This window comes from Leptonotus elevatus, chromosome 1, assembly GCF_054856555.1.
Source record: "Leptonotus elevatus isolate MCC_2025b chromosome 1, RoL_Lele_1.0, whole genome shotgun sequence".
In the NCBI taxonomy this organism is placed as follows: Eukaryota; Metazoa; Chordata; class Actinopteri; order Syngnathiformes; family Syngnathidae; genus Leptonotus; species Leptonotus elevatus.
The window spans coordinates 7,333,815-7,355,706 of NC_141239.1; the positions used below are offsets into that span (position 1 = coordinate 7,333,815).

At 34.5% G+C, this 21,892-nt stretch overlaps 2 protein-coding genes across 5 annotated transcripts in view; one reads left to right on the top strand and one right to left on the bottom strand.

Annotated features, from left to right (window-relative positions):
• Positions 1 to 11,880, bottom strand: LOC147180532 (uncharacterized). 2 transcript variants are annotated; one of them, XM_086077279.1, is made up of 3 exons: positions 11,745 to 11,880; positions 4,880 to 5,202; positions 1 to 1,574 (listed from the first exon to the last, which is right to left on the bottom strand). In XM_086077279.1, exons 1-3 carry the CDS (start codon positions 11,802 to 11,804, stop codon positions 1,433 to 1,435), a joined length of 525 nt encoding a protein of 174 aa, XP_085933405.1. In that variant the 5' UTR covers positions 11,805 to 11,880; the 3' UTR covers positions 1 to 1,432. The 2 variants fall into 2 exon arrangements, with proteins under 2 accessions (XP_085933405.1, XP_085933406.1); XM_086077280.1 differs by lacking the exon at positions 11,745 to 11,880 and adding an exon at positions 7,808 to 7,867.
• The window catches only part of LOC147180533 (CREB-regulated transcription coactivator 1-like), a 27,244-nt gene continuing 17,108 nt past the window's right edge, over positions 11,757 to 21,892 (top strand). For all 3 annotated transcript variants that reach the window (XR_015095078.1, XM_086077277.1, XM_086077278.1), the window contains exons 1-7: positions 11,757 to 11,928; positions 15,252 to 15,368; positions 16,230 to 16,349; positions 18,414 to 18,475; positions 19,578 to 19,672; positions 21,206 to 21,291; positions 21,366 to 21,406. Coding sequence is in view for 2 of the 3 variants with exons in the window: in XM_086077277.1 (XP_085933403.1) it covers positions 11,803 to 11,928; positions 15,252 to 15,368; positions 16,230 to 16,349; positions 18,414 to 18,475; positions 19,578 to 19,672; positions 21,206 to 21,291; positions 21,366 to 21,406 (647 nt within the window). In the remaining variant the exon portion in view is untranslated. The remainder of the gene's footprint in view (positions 11,929 to 15,251; positions 15,369 to 16,229; positions 16,350 to 18,413; positions 18,476 to 19,577; positions 19,673 to 21,205; positions 21,292 to 21,365; positions 21,407 to 21,892) is intronic.

Below are 21,892 nucleotides of genomic sequence, written 5' to 3' on the forward strand. Positions count from 1 at the left end.
TGGAGGTACTGTAAATCGTTTATTTTGCAAAATAGTAGTCGCTCGAGAATGATACTGTACACATTTGGCAGTTACATAACATGGATTGTGTTGAAATATTATTTGTCAAGTAATAAGTGAGCAAGCTATTAACCTAATTGCAAAATTATCTAATTCATTTTTAATTTACTGTCACAATATGAATGGAAAAACAAAATACAGACATGCGAAATGTTTTGTTTTTTCATGATGTCTGTGTAGATTAATCTGTAAAGGTTGGACCGGTGCAACTGCACTTTTCTTGTTTCCCAAACTGCTTAATTAAATATGACTTAGGCAACTTCGTTATTAGGATAATTAATTAAATAACATATCTTTCAAAGTAATGTTTAATAGCTTTGTGTGAAGATAATGCCCGGGCCGTGCTCGTTGTCATAGTGAGAGTGAGTCATAATTTTGTTTTTAACAGAAACAAAAAACAATTTCCTACGACAGCGTATTAGGGCAACGTATAATTTATTAGATTTTTTTAGAGGGCGGGAGCAATATTCCGAGAGAAAAAAACTCGTAAATTAAAGTGGCAGATTTGCGAGAAAGAAATACACGTAGCGTAGCTATAGTCTAATCATTGGAGGATTCGTTGGTGGTGTTTATAAAATGAAAAGGCAGGATGGACACGGATTCATTCTTAAATATAAACTTTAGTCGTCATGCACCGCAGCCAGAGCGACAACACTTCCTGATCCACTATCAGCTGACTAACACTATCCAATCAGATGCTAGCATACTTTAGGTAAATGCTAGTGAATGACGTAGAGTGGCAGATTCGACACATCAATTTAGATACTTGAACAAAAAAATTAACAAAATGTATGAACGTGTAAATAATAATTTTTGGAAACATAAATGTACAAGTAAATATACATTCTAACAAATTAACTTAAATGCTTGATCGTCCGGGCGTGGACCTTCGCAAACAAGAGCGAATGCTAATCTATGTTAAAGCAATTACTATCTCCTTATTTGGAAACAAGACCGAAAAGTATTGGCACAAACAGTGCGAGTAGTACGCTACGTGTATTTCTCATAAGTTTTTCTTCTTCTCGCAAATCTGCCACTATATAAAGTGGCAAAAAAAAATTCTATCTGAATATTGCCCCCTCCCTCTAAATATATATATATTTATACGTGGCCCTAATACGGCATCGTCATTTCCAAGTTGTGTGTCTTAATGTAAACGTGTCTCACAAAAATAATATAATCACCATATTCTGTACATTGTGTTGTCAAAGTGTGTGGTACTACTTAATTCCATCTGCATTAATTGATGCTATTGAAGCGAACGCAGCTGCACCAGCAACAACTCTGCGTGTGGTTTGTTTCGCAAGCTGTATTGTACACAGAAAGAAAGATTACTTAAAAAAAAAAAAAAAAGGGATTGTGATGTCTTATCCTATGAATCTGGGACAATATAAACATCATCATCTCGGGATTCCGGGAGAATGGCGAGGTTACACGCAGGATCATTACTGTAGATTGCATCATCGGGTGAGTCACACTGCAAGTACAAATCCTCTGTGGGCGCACAAGACGGCCTGTGGAGAAACAATAACCAGAAATGTAAATGCAAAAAGCATCAACAAACTAATTAGTGTACAAATGTTAGGTCACTTGCAGTGGTTGGGGGTACAAATACTTTTTCACTTTACTACATGAATAGATTTTTCAAGTATCAACACTTTTTTGATGATTTTTTTTCCCCCACTTGGAACTCATTTGGAAATAAATACTCGTCTCATCGAGGTTCAGAATCTGTTTTACAAGGGTTTTCTGGCCAACACAGCAACACGATATCCATCCATCCATTTTCTTAACCGCTTATTCCTCACAAGGGTCGCCGACACAATAGTTCTACATAAATTAAACACAAAGAACAAACAGAAATGATTCCAGAATGATTTATGGTGGATGTGCTATCTTGTGTTAGCCTAAAACCACGACATTTTTATGTTAAAAAAATAAAATAAAAATCTCTCCCCACACAAGATGTATTGTGTATTTTTCATTTTTTAGCCTATCGTTAGCTAATTTAGTATTTTCTTTGTTTCTCAAGAACTTTATTGCATACTTTCAGGCCCACTTCTACCACGACAGCAGGTGGTTATCTAGGTAGCTCGCTAGCTAGTTAGCTCACTCAATGCTACAAATTTTTTTTTTTTGTAACTTTTTTTAATTATTGAATTTCCAAACAAGCTTGGTTTTAGTCTTGCCAACATGGCGACTTTCTCACTATATCTGGTAACTTTTTTTTGTTTTTTGTCAAAGGCGATTAGCGAGTCGCGACCGATCTTCTTTCTGGTCTCATTTAGGGTGTTTTTTTTTTTTTACTCTTCCATTACTATTTCATGCAAATTGCGAATTATGCAAATTAGGCAATACCATCATTTAGCGACTACTAGTGACTTTTAGGACAGCCAATAGCTAATTTACTGGGGAATTGGCAACACTGCTTGGTGATGCTGAGGACAAGCCCACCGCCACCGGAAGCCTGTTTGCTCACAAGCTAGCTTGTTGCTAGCGCCTCTCCTTGCAGAGGTTTTCCGCGCACGAGCTAACCTGGTGGGTTGATAAAATGGTCAACAGGATGTGACTTCACACATTCTGCGTAAACAGCCACAGCGGTTTCTTTCTTTTTTTACGATTTTGAAACCTCACTTTATATACTTTTAAATCATTCATAATTCGCAGGGTTGTTAGCAACACTGTGATGTGTCAAATTGAGAAGATGTATTTTTTTTCACTTTACCAGGACTTTAAAGGAGAAGCCAAATAATGTTATGTGTGTCCCCACTAGTCTCACATAGTAGCCCCATTGTGATTAACTCATTTACTGCCATAAATTCATTAAAGAAAAAAGATTATTAAAAATTTAAGGCAAGAGGCGATTACATTTTTTATTTGTAATTAATGGCATGACTTCACTAGTTAACTCACGATTTTCATACTGTTAACAAAAGTGGGGAACATTTTTAAACTAATAGAAATAGTTACAATTAATTTTTGACGTTTATAGCCGTCAATGGCAGTGAATGAATAAAAAGAAAGAAAGAAAGAAAGAAAGAAAAGATTATTAAAAATTAAGGGCGTCAGGCGATTAAAGTTTTTAATCGTAATTAATCGCATGACTTTACTAGTTAACTCACGATTAATGACATAATTTATATCTGTTCTAAATGTACAATCAAAAAAATCGAGGTTTTCATACTCCTGTTAACAAAAGTGGAAAACAATTTTAACTAATAGAAATAGTTCAAATGAATTGTTTACGTTTATAGCCGTCAATGGCAGTGAATGAATAAAAAAAAAAGAAAGAAAGAAAGAAAGAAAAGATTATTAAAAATTAAGGGCGTCAGGCGATTAAAGTTTTTAATCGTAATTAATCGCATGACTTTACTAGTTAACTCACGATTAATGACATAATTTATATCTGTTCTAAATGTACAATCAAAAAAATCGAGGTTTTCATACTCCTGTTAACAAAAGTGGAAAACAATTTTAACTAATAGAAATAGTTCAAATGAATTGTTTACGTTTATAGCCGTCAATGGCAGTGAATGAATAAAAAAAAAAGAAAGAAAGAAAGAAAGAAAAGATTATTAAAAATTAAGGGCGTCAGGCGATTAAAGTTTTTAATCGTAATTAATCGCATGACTTTACTAGTTAACTCACGATTAATGACATAATTTATATCTGTTCTAAATGTACAATCAAAAAAATCGAGGTTTTCATACTCCTGTTAACAAAAGTGGAAAACAATTTTAACTAATAGAAATAGTTCAAATGAATTGTTTACGTTTATAGCCGTCAATGGCAGTGAATGAATAAAAAAAAAAGAAAGAAAGAAAGAAAGAAAAGATTATTAAAAATTAAGGGCGTCAGGCGATTAAAGTTTTTAATCGTAATTAATCGCATGACTTTACTAGTTAACTCACGATTAATGACATAATTTATATCTGTTCTAAATGTACAATCAAAAAAATCGAGGTTTTCATACTCCTGTTAACAAAAGTGGAAAACAATTTTAACTAATAGAAATAGTTCAAATGAATTGTTTACGTTTATAGCCGTCAATGGCAGTGAATGAATAAAAAAAAAAACTGAAGAAAAGATTATTAAAAATCAAGGGTGTCAGGTGATTAAAGTTTTTAATCGTAATTAATCGCATGACTTCACTAGTTAACTCGTGATTACTCACAAATTTCATATCTGTTCTAAATGTACAATAAAACAATTCTAGGTTTCATACAATTGTTAACAAAAGTGGATTTTTTTTTTAAACTAATAGAAATAGTTCAAATGAATTTTTGACGTTTAATGCCGTCAAAGGCAGTGAATGAGTTAATAATGCGTTTTCACCTAGGGTGGCCATTTTGCCACTTGCTGGCAACTGAAAAATGACATCACCGGCCGGGCTCAAGTAACGGCCAATCACAGCTCAGCTTCAGAAAACTAGTAAGCCAAGATTGCTTGTTACCTGAGCCCTGAGCAACTATGATGCAAATAAAGGAGTTGAATGAGTTCTTCAATTTATTTTTTTTTAAACACATTTTTACTACCTAAGTACAGAGTCTCAGTGCTTTAATGGATTTCCTTTCCCCCGTTTGTATTCCTGAAAGTCCAGCAGTGAGTCATCAGCTGTTTTGTTTGACTAAAAGGCTACTCGGAAGATCACGTCCAGTCAACATGGAGCTTTTTCTCATGAAAGCCAAATGGGGAAATCACACCACGTGCAATGTTTCTTCATCTGTTTCCGTTCTGTTCGCTTTTAGGGACGATACTTCACTTTCACATGTCATACTTTTCTGAATAAACATAATTGTGTAAGAAGAGAAAGGCACACCTGCTCTTCGACCCGGCACCGCTTTTCTGCCTCGTCAAGTTTTCATAGATGGGGGCGTTCTCAGTTGACTGTGTTCTGACCATACTGGCGTACTGATGGTCAAACCGTGTCGTCGCCACGGAGTCCTTCTTTTGGCTTTTTTTCCTTTGACCCAATAGAGGCAGGTTCCATTTGTTCTTATAGAATTTGACCGCGATCGTAACAGCAACGGCGGCCAGCGTGAGAAAGAAGAGCGTCAGGCCCACGGCGAGACCCACGGGAGAGTTAGGGGCTGCACACGCGGTGCCATTTACAGGGACACAAGTGTGATTGAACTGCATGACCTGCAAATATAAAAAAAATGGACACTTGATCAGACACTCCACAGGTGTCAAATACAGCTTGCCACCATTTTTTAAGGTCGGTCCATTAACCATTTACCAAATGATAATAATCAGATGCATTGGCGAGTTTATTAAAAGATGGATGACTGAACAGAACAATCGCAAAATAAAAAATGCAAACGCTTAAACCTGTACATACAACATTTTGAGGTTCCTTTTATACTACTGTACTTATATATATATATATATATATATATATATATATATATATATATATATATATATATATATATATATACATACATACAGGGTATTTTATTGAAACACAAAATAACTAAATAAATGACTCATTCACTGCCATTGACGGCTATAGACGTCAAAAATTATTTTTAACTATTTCTATTAGTTTAACATTTTTCTCACTTTTGTTAACAAGAGTATGAAAATCTAGATTTTTTTTTATTGTACATTTAGAACAGATATAAAATTTGTGATTAACTAGTGAAGTCATGGGATTAATTATGATTAAAAAATGTTATCGCCTGACGCTCCTAATTTTTAATAATCTTTTCTTTAAAAAAAAAATCTAAACTTTTTTTAATGTAATCATCTTTTTTTTTTTCCAAAAAAGATTATATTACAATTTTTTACAATTATCTTTTTTTTTTAATAAAAATGTTTAAAAATATATATATATATACTTTTTTTTTTAAAGAAGAAAAGATGATTAAAAATGAGGGGCGTAGGCGATTAAATATTTTCATAATTTCGTAAAAAAGTGGATTTTTTTTTTTTTACTAATAGATATAGTTCAAATGAATTTTTGACGCCTATAGACGTCAATGGCAGTGAATGAAATAAGATTGTCAAGGTTGTTCTATTACAACAATATTTAAAAAAAAAAGTAGGGAATGGTAATGAATAGTGGAGAGGCTATTGGCTCCATGTATTGACTGCACTAGTGCATTTCGAAAACAAAGGCTTTTTCAGCCGCAGGTACATACTGTATGTAAATCATAAATATAGTTGAGTATTATTGTAAATCCCAATATATACACAGTACATTTTGTAGGGTGCATTTTACTCTGAAAAGATTACATTTGGTCCCAGTCTAAATAGAGTGAACATTTACAGTTGGAAGAAAGTAAAATATTCAGAGAAAATGTCAATTTAATGTAGAAAGTGTCAATTTTACTCTGTTTAAACTGGGACCAAATAAAGTCTTTTTAGAGTAAAATCAACTCTACAAATGTAATGTGTATGTACTGTATATATTGTACTGGTATGGCTTGGTAGCAGCCGGCACGTCATTTTTTTATGTGAAAGCCGCAACAGAGACTCTCCACGCTTTACACTCACAGAAATATTTCAAATCTAATTTAAGATTCACGTAATTTTTTTACATGACAAATTTCCATGCAATTTTTTTTTTTAGAACATTTTAACACAAACCTACCAAATAAACCTTATATAATACATATTCATTAGTCTGACAAAGCCTATTTATTTGAAATGCATAAGCCTCAGGTTTATGTATTTAGTATTAATAAAGTATAATTACTATAAATTAATAATAATGAGAGTATTTATTTAAAATACATAAATTATATTGTTTGAATTGCATAATAATCAGGTTACCTATACAGGACAAATATACTGCTGTCTGAAAAATGTATGTCATTTTTTCCCCTAATTTTTTTGCATTTTTATGTTTTTGGGATGAAACTGCATGCAGACATCCCAAAAATGCAAAAAAAAAGTATTTATACTTTGTTAATACTAAATACATAAACCTGAGGATTATGCATTCTAAATAAATAGGCTTTATTAGACTAATGGATATGTATCATATCAGGTTTATTTGTTAGGGTTGTATTAAAATTAGCTTTAAAAAAGTATCAGGGAATTTGAAAAAAACTTACATACATCTTAAGTTAGGCTTGAAATCTTCCTGTGAGTGTACTATTGGTGGGTTATATTGACTGAGTATAAATATTAGCGGAATTTTGCAAAACTCAAAATGTCCTTCTGTTACACTTTCCTATAAATAAATAGATGAAAGTTTGTTGTTTGTTTCGTATGTTGTTTCGACTGTACCAAATGTAAACAGAACATGACTTGAAAAAAAACACCTAAGTACTGAAACCTGATTTTTCTCTTTACTAAACAAAATCAATTCAAGGTCCGTATTTTCAAATCATTCTTTTATGAATCAAATGTTTTTGTTCCGTACTCACTATCTTTTTCTTGTTGCTGCGACATCAGACGAGAGATCGGAATAGCCTTACCTTATCAAACATTCTTCCTTTGCAAAGATAATAATAAAGCTCTATAATAATAAGCCGGAGTTTACCAAGTCTGACATTGATCTTGATCAATTCAAGACAAGGATGCCCAAATCAGACGGTTGCATTGGGCCTCATTTCAATTGAACTTTTTGTACTTCTGAAGTCCCTTCTTCTCATCGCTACTCAAGTTACTGGACATCCTGAAACTGCATTTCATTTTTACGACACGCCCAATTAAATAGATGATTATATTCTGTAATTGCTATTTTGGCAGGACATCAAGTACGGCGAATGTAAGAATAAAACAGCCATCTTACCGCTCAGGAAGCCAAAAGAATTGTGAGCAAAGTCAAGCAGTTTGTCACCCCCCAAAAAAAAAAAAAAACTTACACTTGCAAAATAATACTGTAGTTCCTCTTTTCTGATATCATGAAAGTGGGGGATGAAGAAGAAGCTATAATGAGATTTCCTGTCAAGGCTCTCTGTGAAAATACCATATCACTCTCTATAATGAAACATGCCTGCACTTGCATCTCCCTTCTTCAACTGTATCACGTTTTGGTGTATTTTACATATGAGCCACTTGATATTATTACTTTATACTCGGCATAATCCCTCGAAGGGGAAGCGATCGAGTCAATATGATATGAGTCCTCACAAAACACTGATCCACAACATACACAAGCAATCTTTACCTCCCCCTGCTGCCAGTCTGTGCACTAAAAAAAAACACAGCCATTTTAGATGACATCATGTTTAGCCAACGGTGAAATAAACGAAAAACCATTCAGTTCCGTTTGAAATTGGAAATTTATTTTATAATGTGGAATTTCCCTTCAAATAGATGATATGTGCTTCTCTACAATAGCAGATGATTCAATAATACCTATCAATGTATTTCAAAGTGAAAAGATTCAATTCAGTTTGATATGACGCACTCAAAGACGATTTTCTGATTCAAATTGGTTTTCATGGCAGCCCCGGTACGTACGTTAAAAATGTATACCTAAATAAGAAGCAGTCCCAAAGGATTAGATGCAAATTATTGTACTTAAAAGTTAACATTACATCAACTTTTAATGAAGTGATTATTTAACATACCACTAGAGGGAGCCAACGCAGTCCTAGTTGTATGATACTACACTTTGGGAATCACTGTGCCATTCTCATGCTTGTGTGAGTTTCCTCTGAATCAGGACTCGACTGGCACAAAATAAATCGGCCCTGGCATTTTGACTTAAGCACCCCAGCCCGGCCCAACTCTACCCTAACATGTAGTTCTGCCACTGATGTTTACACTCTAAAAACTGTTGGGTCAAAAATAACCCACTATGGGTCACAAATGGACCGATCCTCTACTTGGGTTGATTTGACCCAACTTTGAGTCAAAAAATTGGTCTTTTAGTGTAAAACAACTCATACATATTAGTCAGATCCTTTACTTGGGTCAAAAAATTGGGTCATTTTGTATGAAACAACCCAGAAAGTTGGGTCAAATTGACCCATAAAGTGGATGGGTCCATTTTTGATCCATAATTGTGTTACTTTTGACTCAAACTGTTTTTAGAGTGTATATTCGAAATTGATTAACGGACTGGTCCCTCTAAATTGGGGGCCAGTCTCTTGGGGTAAAATGTAGCAAAAATAATAATTAACTCATTCAGTGCCATTGACGGCTATAGACGTTAAAAATTTATTTGGACTATTATTAGTTTAACATTTTTTCCACTTTTGGAAACAAGAGTATGAAAACCTAGAAGAAAAATATTACTGTACATTTAGAAGAGATATAAACATTTGTGATTAATCCTGAGTTAACTATTGAAGTCATGCGGTTAATTACAATAAAAAAATTTAATCGTCTGACACGATTTAAAAAAAGAAAACATTATTAAAAAATTAGGGGCGTCAATTTTTTATGGTAATTCATCGCATGATTTCACTAATTAACTCATGATTAATCACTAATTTTATATATTTTCTAAATGTACAATTTAAAAATAATCTAGGTTTTCATACTCTTGTACTCATTCACTGCCATTCACGGCTATAGACGTCAAAAATTCATTTGACCTATTACTATTAGTTTTACATTTTGTTCTCACTTTTGTTAACAAGAGTATGAAAACCTGACGCCCCTAATAAAAAATTTAAAATTAGTCAGACGATTAAATTTTTAAATCGTAATTAATCGCATGACTTCAATAGTTGACTCACGATTTATCACACATTTTTATATCTGTTATAAATGTACAATACATTTTTTTCTAGGTTTTCATGAAAACGAAATGAAATGAATTTTTTTTTAAACTAATATCAATTGTTCACATGATTTTTTTGACGTCTATAGCCGTCAATGGCAGTGAATGAGTTGATAAACATTCTCGGATTCTGATAAGAATATTAAAATTGCCATTGTCGTGTGTACACAGTGACTCGCTACATACAACATGAGTGTTTGCCATAAACACATTCAAAGACAATACAGTGGTAATCTGGAACGAGACCCACTTCTTCCTCAAGAGCAAAAAAACAACATCAAAAATCAGACCACCAGAAGCAGCAATGTGTTTCTCTTTGTCCATTAAAAAAAAAAGTATAAACTTCATAGTGTGATCCCTTGAACAATTCCCTTTGCTACGATTTGCCCTTGAATCACAAGCTTTTCAATGTTGCCATGGTTACTTTGAATCAAATCATCTCTTTGATGGCAGGTGAGACAACTCGACAGTTTCTTTTCCTGTTAAAAAAACAACACGCACACACACAAGGTGCAATCGTGTGACTTTTTGTATTATTTGTGTTTCATGTTTTTTATTGCCACGCTCAGTTGAGGTCTACTGTCAAACTATAGAAATAGAATAGAAAAATACACCCTGTGTATTGAAAACAATCGCACGACGTTGCCATCCGCTTAGCTGCATGCTAACATACAATGCAAAACGCTATAGGCAGGCTCACAAATAGCATCAATAGTTGTGACCCTTAAAGCCATTGGTCTCAAACTCGGTTCCTAGAGATAGATGATCCGGATCGTTATCAGGTTTCTGCAGAGCTTGCTGACGAGCTGATCCTTAGAATCAGGTGTGTTGGAGGAGGGAACCCTCAAAAAGATGCAGGACTGTGGCGCTCGGGGACCGGAGTTTGAGACCTATGCTTTAAGCAACATATAAATGAACACAAACTTACATATTTTTCTTATCCTCTCGAAAAACTACTGATATTATTGCAGTTTACTGTGTTGCTTATAGTAGTTATGAAAGTCTTCTTTGTTTAGGTCTTCACAACTGGATTATACTGCCCCCGGTGGCCAGGTCGTGGACACCAGGAGTTGCGATGAATTCATCATGATGCACAAATTGTTTAATTCTTTACATTCTATTTAATCAGTATACATTAATGGGTTTGGAGCGGAAACATGCTTTAATATTTGCAAAAAGCTATTGCTATTGCTAAGGGACCAAAAAATAAGTTACTTTATGAATCATATATTTCTATAAAATTAATCAGCCGATAAACCATTTTCGGATTTTTATTCTGCCAAAATCGGCAGTGGCCTAAAAAAAAAAAATCTGTATAGTTGGAGTTAGAGGAAAGCCAAACCATGTTCTTCTTAGGAACAAAAAAAAACCCTTTGGCTGGCACTGCTCGCAAGTCAAAGTACCACAGTGTTTCCAAACACATGACAACAACAATAATAAACAACGATAATGAAAATGTCATGAGGTTCAAACTCTTTTTACAAGTGGCTAGCGCAATAAAACGTGAGTTATAGTTTGATTCCGTAGTCCAGATGTGCGATCCGCCAGATGCTCATCACGGTTTAAGTCTTCAGTTATTAGCTAGAATCGAACCGGAAGTACGCTTTTTTTTGTATATAAAATAAAAACATTCATTTGGTCCCACAAAAGGTTCCCATCCATCGTTCAAATATGGTGTACATAAAATTCTCTGGACTGTTTCAAATTCCCCACTACAACACAAAAACTAACCCCATAAAATACAGATATAAAATATTACTAATAAAATAATAAAATATTCAAAATTGCCACCGTTTTACATGATGCAACACATACTGGTCCATCTACCGCCTCAGTGAACACAGTTAATTGTTTACCCCAATTGCTGTAAAATGTCACAATGGGTCAAAATTGACCGGAACTTTAAGGGTTCAAATAAATACATGAAATAATAATACCGAACTACACGCACATTTTATTTTTGCTATGGTCCCCGTAACCGGAAATGGTTTACCTTAACTCTGACTTGCCACTGAGCATTGTCGGAAAGCGCAGCAGCATAGCAGCGAAACATGGCGACTCCGAACAATCCGCGGAAATTCAGCGAGAAGATCGCTTTACATAACCAGAAGCAAGCACAAGACACGGCGGCGTTCGACGAAGTCATGAAGGACCTCAGCAATACTCGTGCTGCCAGGGTAAGGACGCTGTTTTTGTGAAAACGCCTTCCGCCTCCTCACTTGTGTTCGCTTGTTGTGCTCGAACTGTCAAACGTGCTTGGAGAGAGTGCGCAGATAAACAATAACAAACGACCAAAGCTAACAGAAGGATACATTTTTGCCTCGTTGTTTTTTTGAAGTCTACAACTGTCGAGTGGTGAGGGAAATGGCAGTAGTAAAAGTTGATTTGATTTTTGTCCCACGCAGGTGGGAGCGAAGGGGCGTGCGAGTGTAAGCGGTGCCTTGATTTACGAGGGAAATTCGTATCCCGACCGGGCTCGTAACTCAATTTAATCCAATCAATATTCCCAGTTGAAAGGAATGGAGATGGCGTGAATCCGTTCCAGATGCCTTAAAATCACACACATTTTACGTCACGCCATTGACGGCTATAGACGTCAACAAGAGTATGAAAACCTAGAATTATTATTTTTTGTTGTACGTTTGGAACAGATATAAAATTTGTGATTAATCGTGAGTTAACTAGTGAAATCATGGGATTAATTATGAAAAAATCCTATTTTTTAACAATCTTTTTTTAGAGTAATTTTAATATATATATATTTTTTTTTATATATATTTTTTTAAAGATAATATTATTAAAAATTTAGGGCGTCAGGCGATTACATTTTTTAATCATAATTAATAGCATGACTAGTTAACCCACGATTCATCACAAATTTTATATCTGTTCTAAATGTACAATAATAATAAAAAATCTAGGTTTTCATGCTCTTGTTAACAAAAGCGGTCAAACTAAACTAATAGAAATAGTTCAAATGGATTTTTGACCTCCTATAGCCGCCAATGGCAGTGAATGAGTTCATAAAAGAATATAATATTGTACAGTAGGGCTGGAAAAACAATCAAGTTCAAATCGACATTGCAATGTCATGTAGCAGAATGCAATTTGAGGAAAAAGAACAAACTCAATGGTTATAAATCTTTTTGTCGTACACGAATTGCAGTGGATTTCTTATCCATACCTAATTCTGTCCTCGCTGACTTTATTCCAATAAGCTACGATACACTTTTTGTATTTTTATGTACCAGAACCTAATTCACCAACAGGGTTACGTCAATGCCTGAGTCGATAGAACAAATCTGAGAAAGATACAGTACCTCTTCTAGATATTTGTTCAAATTGTTAAGAGACTTGAAATGGCGAATGCAGTGATTTTGGCGAAGTGTGTTGTTACTGTAGCGTTGTTGTTTTTTCGTCTGACACATCCTGTAGCCTGTGCACACTACATGATTGAAAGCCACACACCAAAGATGAAGCTTGTCAGATTATGTGGATTTTAAGCCACATAAAGCATACGGGCCTCCATAATAAATCCCTTGAATGTTGGCCTGACTGTCGTTGAGTGTACATATTATGGGCCCTATTTATAGTTATTTATGCTTGAACCTGTCATGTGTTAAAAAAAAAAAAGGGACAGTTTCGTGACAGTAATAGTTTCTGATGTTTGGAACTGACCAGTGATTTATTGTGTGTTCTTGTCAAAGACAAATGCAGGAAAAAAACAACAATGTTTTAATATTTTGACTGTACGCGGCATGTAAAATATTGCCACGATTTTTCTTCTGTTCAAAACTGTGCAGGTGCAATTATTATGGTTATAAAAAGTCTACACACCCCTGTTCAAATGCTCGGTTTTTGTGATGTGAAGAATAAGACATTCCCCCCCCCCCCTTTCATTTAACTCATTCACTGCTATAGACGTCATAAATTCATTTGAACTATTTCTATCAGTTTAACATTTTTTTCCACTTTTGTGAACAAGAGTATGAAAACCTAGAAAAAAAATATTGTAGATTTAGAGCAGATATAAAATTTGTGATTAATCGTGAGTTAACTATTGATGTCATGCAATAAATTCCAATTAAAAAATGTAATCGTCTGACGCGATAAAAAAAAAGAAAAAAGATTATTACAAATTAGGGACATCGGACAATTAATTTTTTAAATTGTAATTAATCACATGGCTTCAATAGTTAACTCACGATTAATCACAATTTTTTATATTTGTTCTAAATGTACAATATTATTTTTTTAATGTTTTCATACTCTTGTTAACAAAAGTGGAAACAAATATGAAACTAATAGAAATAGTTCAAATGAATTTTTGACGTCTATAGTCGTCAATGGCAGTGAATGAGTTAAGAAAGTTGAGTAAAACAGTGTTTGGTGGCATCGCTTTAACTCTGAAATTGTTCTAATTCTGTTTCAACTCAGTTCTATGAGAGATTTTTTTTTTTTTATGTTTATGTTATGCTCAGCATTAGAAGTTCTACTCTCATGATGATGGCCTCTAAATCTTTACGACCCCAACCACTCCCAACCCCGCCCTCCACAGTGGCAGATTGTCGCATACTGTAGGTCATAAGTCCAGCTGCAAGTTACCAGATGTGACGAGATGTCAGTCTGTGATGATTTAGGTTGTTCTTATTACTGCAATGCTGTTTTGTTTTGTTTTGTTTTGTTTTGTTTTTGCAGGCAAGTGTATCTAAATGTGGCCATATGTTTTGTGCGAAATGCAAATAGCAATGAATGAATGAATATTATGAAACGATGTCAGATGATATTCGTGGCAGAATTATTTCATCAATTATTACACCAGTCCTGGAACTTTTCTGACACACCTCATACCACCATCTCAAGGAATTTGAATATTATAAATAGTATAATAATAATAATTCAACTTTATGAATCAATAGTTTCACCGTTTGAATTGAACAAGTGAAATCAATTAACCCATCTACGATATTATCTTCTTCTTTTTTTTTAGATGCACCTGTAAGAGAGCATAATTGCCTAAATGTCATATTGAATTTACTGCCTGCCACAATATTAATAAACATTTGTTTGAGGTTTTGGAGTCTGCCTCTGCTTCTTCCTCTCTGTTGCTGTGTTGGAGTTGAAAGGATTTGGACTGGCCTCTTTCTGATCCAGAAATCTTCTAATATGTAATCCTTTGTCAACACAGCGATGAGTGAACGTATTCAAAGACATTAACTCTCAGATTGGAAATGGAGTTAAATGGACCGTTACCAGGCAAAGTCCTTATTCGATTTTCTGCCCTGCCTAAAGTGAGCTTGAATGAGAAAATTAAATTGACCCGTTACGTCTCCCTGATGGGGGGAAAAGGAACTGGATTCCATTTTGGAATAAATATCATCTGAGGGCTTTTGGGACTGCGCTTTCAGAATTAGCGTTGCATGTTTCATCACACATTTCTCTCATTACTAGTGGTTATAATTAGTTTAATTTATTTCTTTTTTTTCTGATCTGCTTCCAGTTGAAATTGCAGACGACTCAGTATTTGCAGTTGGGACCGAACCGTGGGCAGTACTACGGAGGATCGTTACCGAATGTTAATCAGATTGGAAACAGCACAGTTGATTTTCCTTTTCAGGTAAACCACTTTTTATGATTTTTTTTTTTAATGATTTTCTTTTACTGTTGAAATGAACACAAACCATCTACAAATATAGCTGCTACTTCAAATACAGTCTAATCAGATATAAGCATTGGTATAGAAAAGCGATAATTAGGGCTGGGAATCTTTGAATGTCTCGCGATTCGATTCCAATTTGTGGGTGTGCGATTCGATTCAGAATCGATTTTCGATTATGAACGATTTTTGATTCAAAATGATTTGATTGACAATGATTTTTGCTTCAATCTATAGATGTTCAAGGAATCGTAATGATCTACTCCAGTCTGACTCGCTAATGCTAATTAGCGAGCTACTCGCGGCACTTTTATCACTCAAAAGAACGGCTCCACGCTGCAAAAAAAAACTTTTATTGGAATAACTTGATCGTGACTTTTTCCTTCTACTCTCTAATGTGGCTGCAACTTAACAGTGTATTAGACTGCGTGGAACCACACTGCCTCTAAGTAGCCAAATCGGGTACAACATGAATAGCGCTCCCAATAAAGGCACACACAAACAAAGGGAAGACAGTATAAATTTTTTTAAATAAAATCGATTTTGGGACATTTAAAATCTGAATCTAAATTGTACTAAATGAGAATCCCATTCTTATAAGAATAGTTTTTTTGGGCACACCCCTACTAATTATATCTGCATCCTGGGTGAAACACACACCCCTAGCGATAATAATGTTCAGTTATTAGTTACTGTTGATTTCATCTCAACTATTGTGCTGTCTAAAGTACAACAAAGAAGTTAAATTACATCCACGCACCTTAAACTAAACAAGGATATCAATTTGTTTTGTGAATGTTTTCCAAATTTTGCTGTCATTAGAATTCAGGGATGGACGTGAACAGGTCATCGCGACACCACGGGCTGGTGGACAGAGTCTACCGTAACCGAATCACTTCGCCCCATAGGAACCCCCTCACTGTTGACAAACATGGACGCCAGATATCCTTTGTGTCCTTGTTTCGTTGCGGATTTGTTTGTGGAACATACCTATTTGTCTATCACGGAAAACAAATGAATGGAGTTTTTCCCAGTGTAATTTCTCACTGCTATGCCCTCGCATATGGGAAAGGAGAGCCACAGTGTTAGATTTTTGATTTAATTTCAATACATTTACAGTGTATTTAAAAATGTGAGGCTTCAAACTGTTTTAAAAAATGTTTTTTAGTGCTGTCAAGCAATTACAATTTTCAAAACGAATTAATCGCACATTTTTTCGTGATTAATCGCAAATCATCACATTTTTCTACTTCTGCTTCGACTTTTTTCTTCAAAGCTTATAATAGATTTGTACTTGGAATTGATGTAATCAAATAGAAAGTATATTTAGAATCAAAGACTGTTCTAACAACTTTCTTTGATCCTTGAATAGAATACTCCTCCCGTAAAATACAACTGTCAAAACAAAACTATCAAAATGGACTCAGCTTTACGTGCATCTTTTTTTCTTCATACAAACATTTCTCCGAACTTCTTGATTCCAAGTTTAGCTGTGCCCTAGGGATGTAACGATAACGGCAATATCGTGATATCGCGTTATTAAAAATCGTCGTCATGTCACGATATTAACTCATTTACTGCCATTGATAGCTATAGACGTCAAAAATTCATTTGAACTATTTTTATACTTTAACATATTTCCCCCACTTTTGTTAAGAGTATGAAAACCGTGAGTTAACTAGTGAAGTCATGCGATTGATTACGATTACAAATTTTAATCGCCTGATGTCCCTAATTTTAAATAATCTTCTTTTCTTTTTTTTTTATTAATTAAACTTTTTTCTAATCATGTATTTTTTTGTGTGAAAAAATTATTAAAAATTAGGGGCGTCGAGCGATTACAATTTTTAAACGTAATTAATCGCATGACTTCACTAGTTATCTCACGATTAATCACAAATTTTATATCTGTTCTAATACACACAAAAAATTCTAGGTTTTCATACTTTTGTTAACAAAAGTAGAAAAAAAATGTTAAACTAATAGAAATTATTTTTTTACGTCTAGAACCGTCAATAGCAGTGAATGAGTTGATTGTGACGTGTGTGAGACGTTATTTATAAATAATAAATTAGGGGCGTAATTTTTTTATCATAATTAATTGCATGACTTCACTAGTTAACACATGATTAATCACAAATGTTATATCTGTTTTAAATGTACAAAAAAACCCTAGGTTTTTATAATCTTGTTAACAAAAGTGAAGAAAAAAAAGTTAAACTAATAGAAATAGTTCAAATGATTTTTTGACGTCTATAGCCGTCAATGGCAGTGAATGAGTTAAAAGCAGCAGAACTGTTAAAAAACAAAATCTGGTTGATTTCCATTTGTGCCGTTCTAACACCCTCTAGTGGCTAGGTTTTTAGTGCAGTTGAATTTTCACAAGGGATATATTGGCCCTCCTATGTTCAAAATCCACGCTAATGGGAATATGCTTGTGAAGCGGGTCAATATGTGGAGGAACTCAATGTGTGCGTGCATTAGCAAGTAAGTGCCTCAATATTAACTGTTATTAGAGATTGTAGGTTGTTTATATGCAATGCTATTATATACAAAAGCACAAAATTGTGTTGTTAAAAAAAATATATGAACACATTTTTTTACAATATTGTGACCTTTTTTTATATATCGCCAACTTCCCCACAATATCGTGCCATTTGGATATCGTTCCATCCCTCGCTTTGAGAAGGCACGCCAAAGACGTACAACTAATACGCTATTTGAATTTGGCTTAATAAAGTGCACAAATCACTTGAGATTTCTCCAACAAGCGTCAAATAAAACTGAAAGTAAAACAAACCTATAGTCCGTGTTTGTCAATCTTTACGCCAGTGGCTAAGTTTGACTGCAGGTTACAGGCCATAACAGGAAGTAAATGAAACGGACTTGTTTTTTTTAAACGCTCTGAAGAATTTAAATCAATCTCTAAAGTTACCATTTGAATTTTGAAAGTCTGTAGTTAGTCTTGAACGATTGCAGTGTTATTTTCTTAACCTTTGGCGTCACATTGACAGCTGTCCGTATGGTTCGGTATATTTGTCACCGCCACCTGATACCAGCTGGAGGAGGTAAGCGGCTCTCTGCATGATTGCGTGTCCTCCTGTGTGCTCTTTGTACAGTCATCGTAGTAAATCCCTCACATTTCCTCTCTAGCAATTACAGCTGCCCAAACATCATTTCTCAAATTACAGACAGGAAAAGTATGTACCGTTTGAACATTAACACTGAGTTTTAACTCATTCCCTGCCATTGACGGCTATTGACGTAAATAAATAATTTTAACCAATTCTATTTGTTTAACATTTTTCCTACTTTTGTTAACAAGAGTATGAAAACCTAGATTTTTTTATTGTATTAGAACAAATATAACATTTGTGATTAATTGTGAGTTAACTAGTGAAGTCATGCGATTAATTACGATTGCAAATTGTAATTGCCTGATGCCCCTAATTTTGAATAATCTTTTCTTAAAAAAAAAAAAAAAGATTATAAAAAATAATAATAAATAATAACTTTTTTATTTTAAAGAAAAGATAATTACAAAATTAGGGGCGGCAGGATTTTAATCGTAATTAATCGCATGACCCATGACTAATTAACTCACGATTAATCATAAATTTTATATCTGTTCTAAATGTACAATATTTTTTTTCTAGGTTTTCATACTCTTGTTAACAAAAGTGGGGAAAAAAATGTTAAACTAATAGAAATAGTTAAAATGAATATATGACGTCTATAACCGTCAATGGCAGTGAATGAGTTAATATAGGGGGAAAAAAAGAAGTTCAATTCAAATGTAGTGTATTGTACGTTAAACGGGAAAAACAGTTCTGTAAATTTCATAGAACTGAACTGTACATAACAATTGGACCGGATTAAAAATAATTATAAACTACTGTAACATTATGCACAGTTTGAACATTTAATTCAGTGATTCTTTCATGTACCTCTAGAGGGAGCCTGCGTATCATTATGTACCATTATCAGTTGGAGGGCCATCTAAACAACACTTTTTATTTGCTTTTATTTATCGTGTCCAGTGATTGTCATACTGAATTTGGATCACGTTGGTGCGTAAATAGACCGGCAAAAAAAAATATTGGCACCAAATTGGAAATGGGCAATAATGCCAGCAGCAGTATGAATACACACGGTCTGCTTGTGTTGCAGGACAAACTCTGACTCAGCGCTTCACCAGAGCACATTAGCTCCCGGCCATCAGGCCTCATTCATGAGCGGGTCACAGGAGCTCCAGCCCAAGCGAGGTACGCGTGACCCTAATAATGACTGACGATATAACACTTTTGGTTCTAATGTGGATCAAGAGTGAACTTTACGATTGATCAAGCACATCAAAATCAGTCAAAGAAGCACTTTTCATATATTACAAAAAAAAAGCTATCTGAACAACTTCCTATAAGACTTATACGATTCTGAAGTGGTTGAGACCCTGTAATCTGTTGAAAGATGACCATTGTTGAAGCGGCTAATTGTCAATCAGTCATGTGATATTTTCATAATTTAGAGCAGGAAGTGGATGAAAACATTTTTGCTTGTAAAGAATATCTTTATTCACCAGTGTTTTGACGAGATATGTTACGTATTTGATTGTAAAGAGTTCATTTGCATATTTAGAAAAGCTCTACAGTATATAAAACAAATATATTACGAGCAGATGTCATTTTTAGTATATGCCATGGGCCGCTTAAAAATGGATGGCGGGCCACAAATAGCCCCTGGACCGTAGTTTCTACTCCACTGCTCCAGAACGTTCCTGGATCAAAAAGAGGCAGAGGTGGTACCATCCTGACTATGATGGGTGACTACCGATACCAGGTAAAAAATTCATTTGAACTATTTATATTAGTTTCACATTTTTTTCCACTTTTGTTAACAAGAGTATGAAAATCTAGAAAAAAATGTATCGTACATATAGAACAAATATAAAATTTGTGATTAATCTTGAGTTTAAATAATTAAGTAATCAAACAAAAAAGAAAATATTATTTAAAAATTAGGGGCGTCAGACGATTTTTTTTTTTTAATTGTAATTAATCGCATGACTTCAATAGTTAACTCACGATTAATCACAAATTTTTTATCTGTTCTGAACGTACAATACATTTTTTTCTATGTTTTCATACTCTTGTTAACAAAAGTGGAAAAAAATGTGAAACTAATATAAATAGTTCAAATGAATTTTTGACGTCTATAGCCGTCAATGGCAGTGAAAGAGGTAAGGTATCGTACTCGCGGCGGTGACCTATACCATTTTCGGCCGCCCTCCTGCAGCCATTTTACGATCAAGGACTAGAAATGAGAAATTCTATGAATACAAAGTTGATATTAACTTTTGCCATTTTTTCAACGACAATCATTAAAAATGAATCCGCTAGTATATATTAAATTGTAAATATAGTTCAGCGTTGTTGTAAAACAATATTATGTTTATTGTAAAGACTGTTTTTTTATGACTTGGGCAATGGCTGGAGCGCGCCACCTCTGCCTCACAACCAGGAAATGGGCGAAAAAAGAAAGCTGTTTCTTCTTCGGTGGTTGCTTCAGGTCTTTTCGATGTACTGCTGTTGATATAGCGCCTCCATAATGGCGCAACACTGCAACTGCAGTTCAAATGCGTTGCAGCCGAGCTCAATCAGTGGCTCAGGCTGGAGATGGCGAGCAAATTAGGTGGAGGTGGCCGCCTCTGCATTTTGTACTCAGGGAAAAACCCTGATAAACATTTTTGGACATCCCGAGTGACTAAAAATTTACCTTTTCTATTCCCTTTATTTTTGCAGTTCTGCTACTAACAGTACCAGGATCGCAAATTGTCAAACAGGAGGTTGAAGAAGAAACACAAACACAAAAGTGGGACTGCAAAAAGGTGCACCGTCTACTATTTTGTATTTTATGTCAGTTTTAATCTCGTTGAACTCTACATATCTTTTCTCCTTTTAGGACGTTTCAAGATCCAAATCGTATGAAGTCCCTGGAATCCAGTGAGTTCTGTAACGTTAAAAAATTTTTTGCATCAAGTTACATTGACAAATTTGATGACCCGTTTAACTGCGCGAGTTGGATATGATGTTTTATGTTTCTTTAGTTATTTGTAATTCAGGTAACTGTGCAGTCTAGCTTTACACCCGAATGTCCCTGTAGAGATTTTCATGAAGCGGCGGCCTTGGCGTAAGCGGCGCTATTTTGTTGTACAGCTGAGATTTGTATACAAATGCCATGATGAAATGTGAGTTAGCGACAATTTGAGGGGTAAATAGAGTAAGTGAGCAGATGAGGGTTGTAACACTGCCTGTTGTTGCCTGCAGATTTGAACTAATTCATTTATTGACATAGAACATTTTTGATTTATCTCAATCATTCAGCTCTAATTTTGTCCCCTTTAACTCATTCACTGCCATTGACGGCTATAGACGTCAAAAATTCAGTTGAACTATTTCTATTAGTTTAACATTTTTTTTCCACTTTTG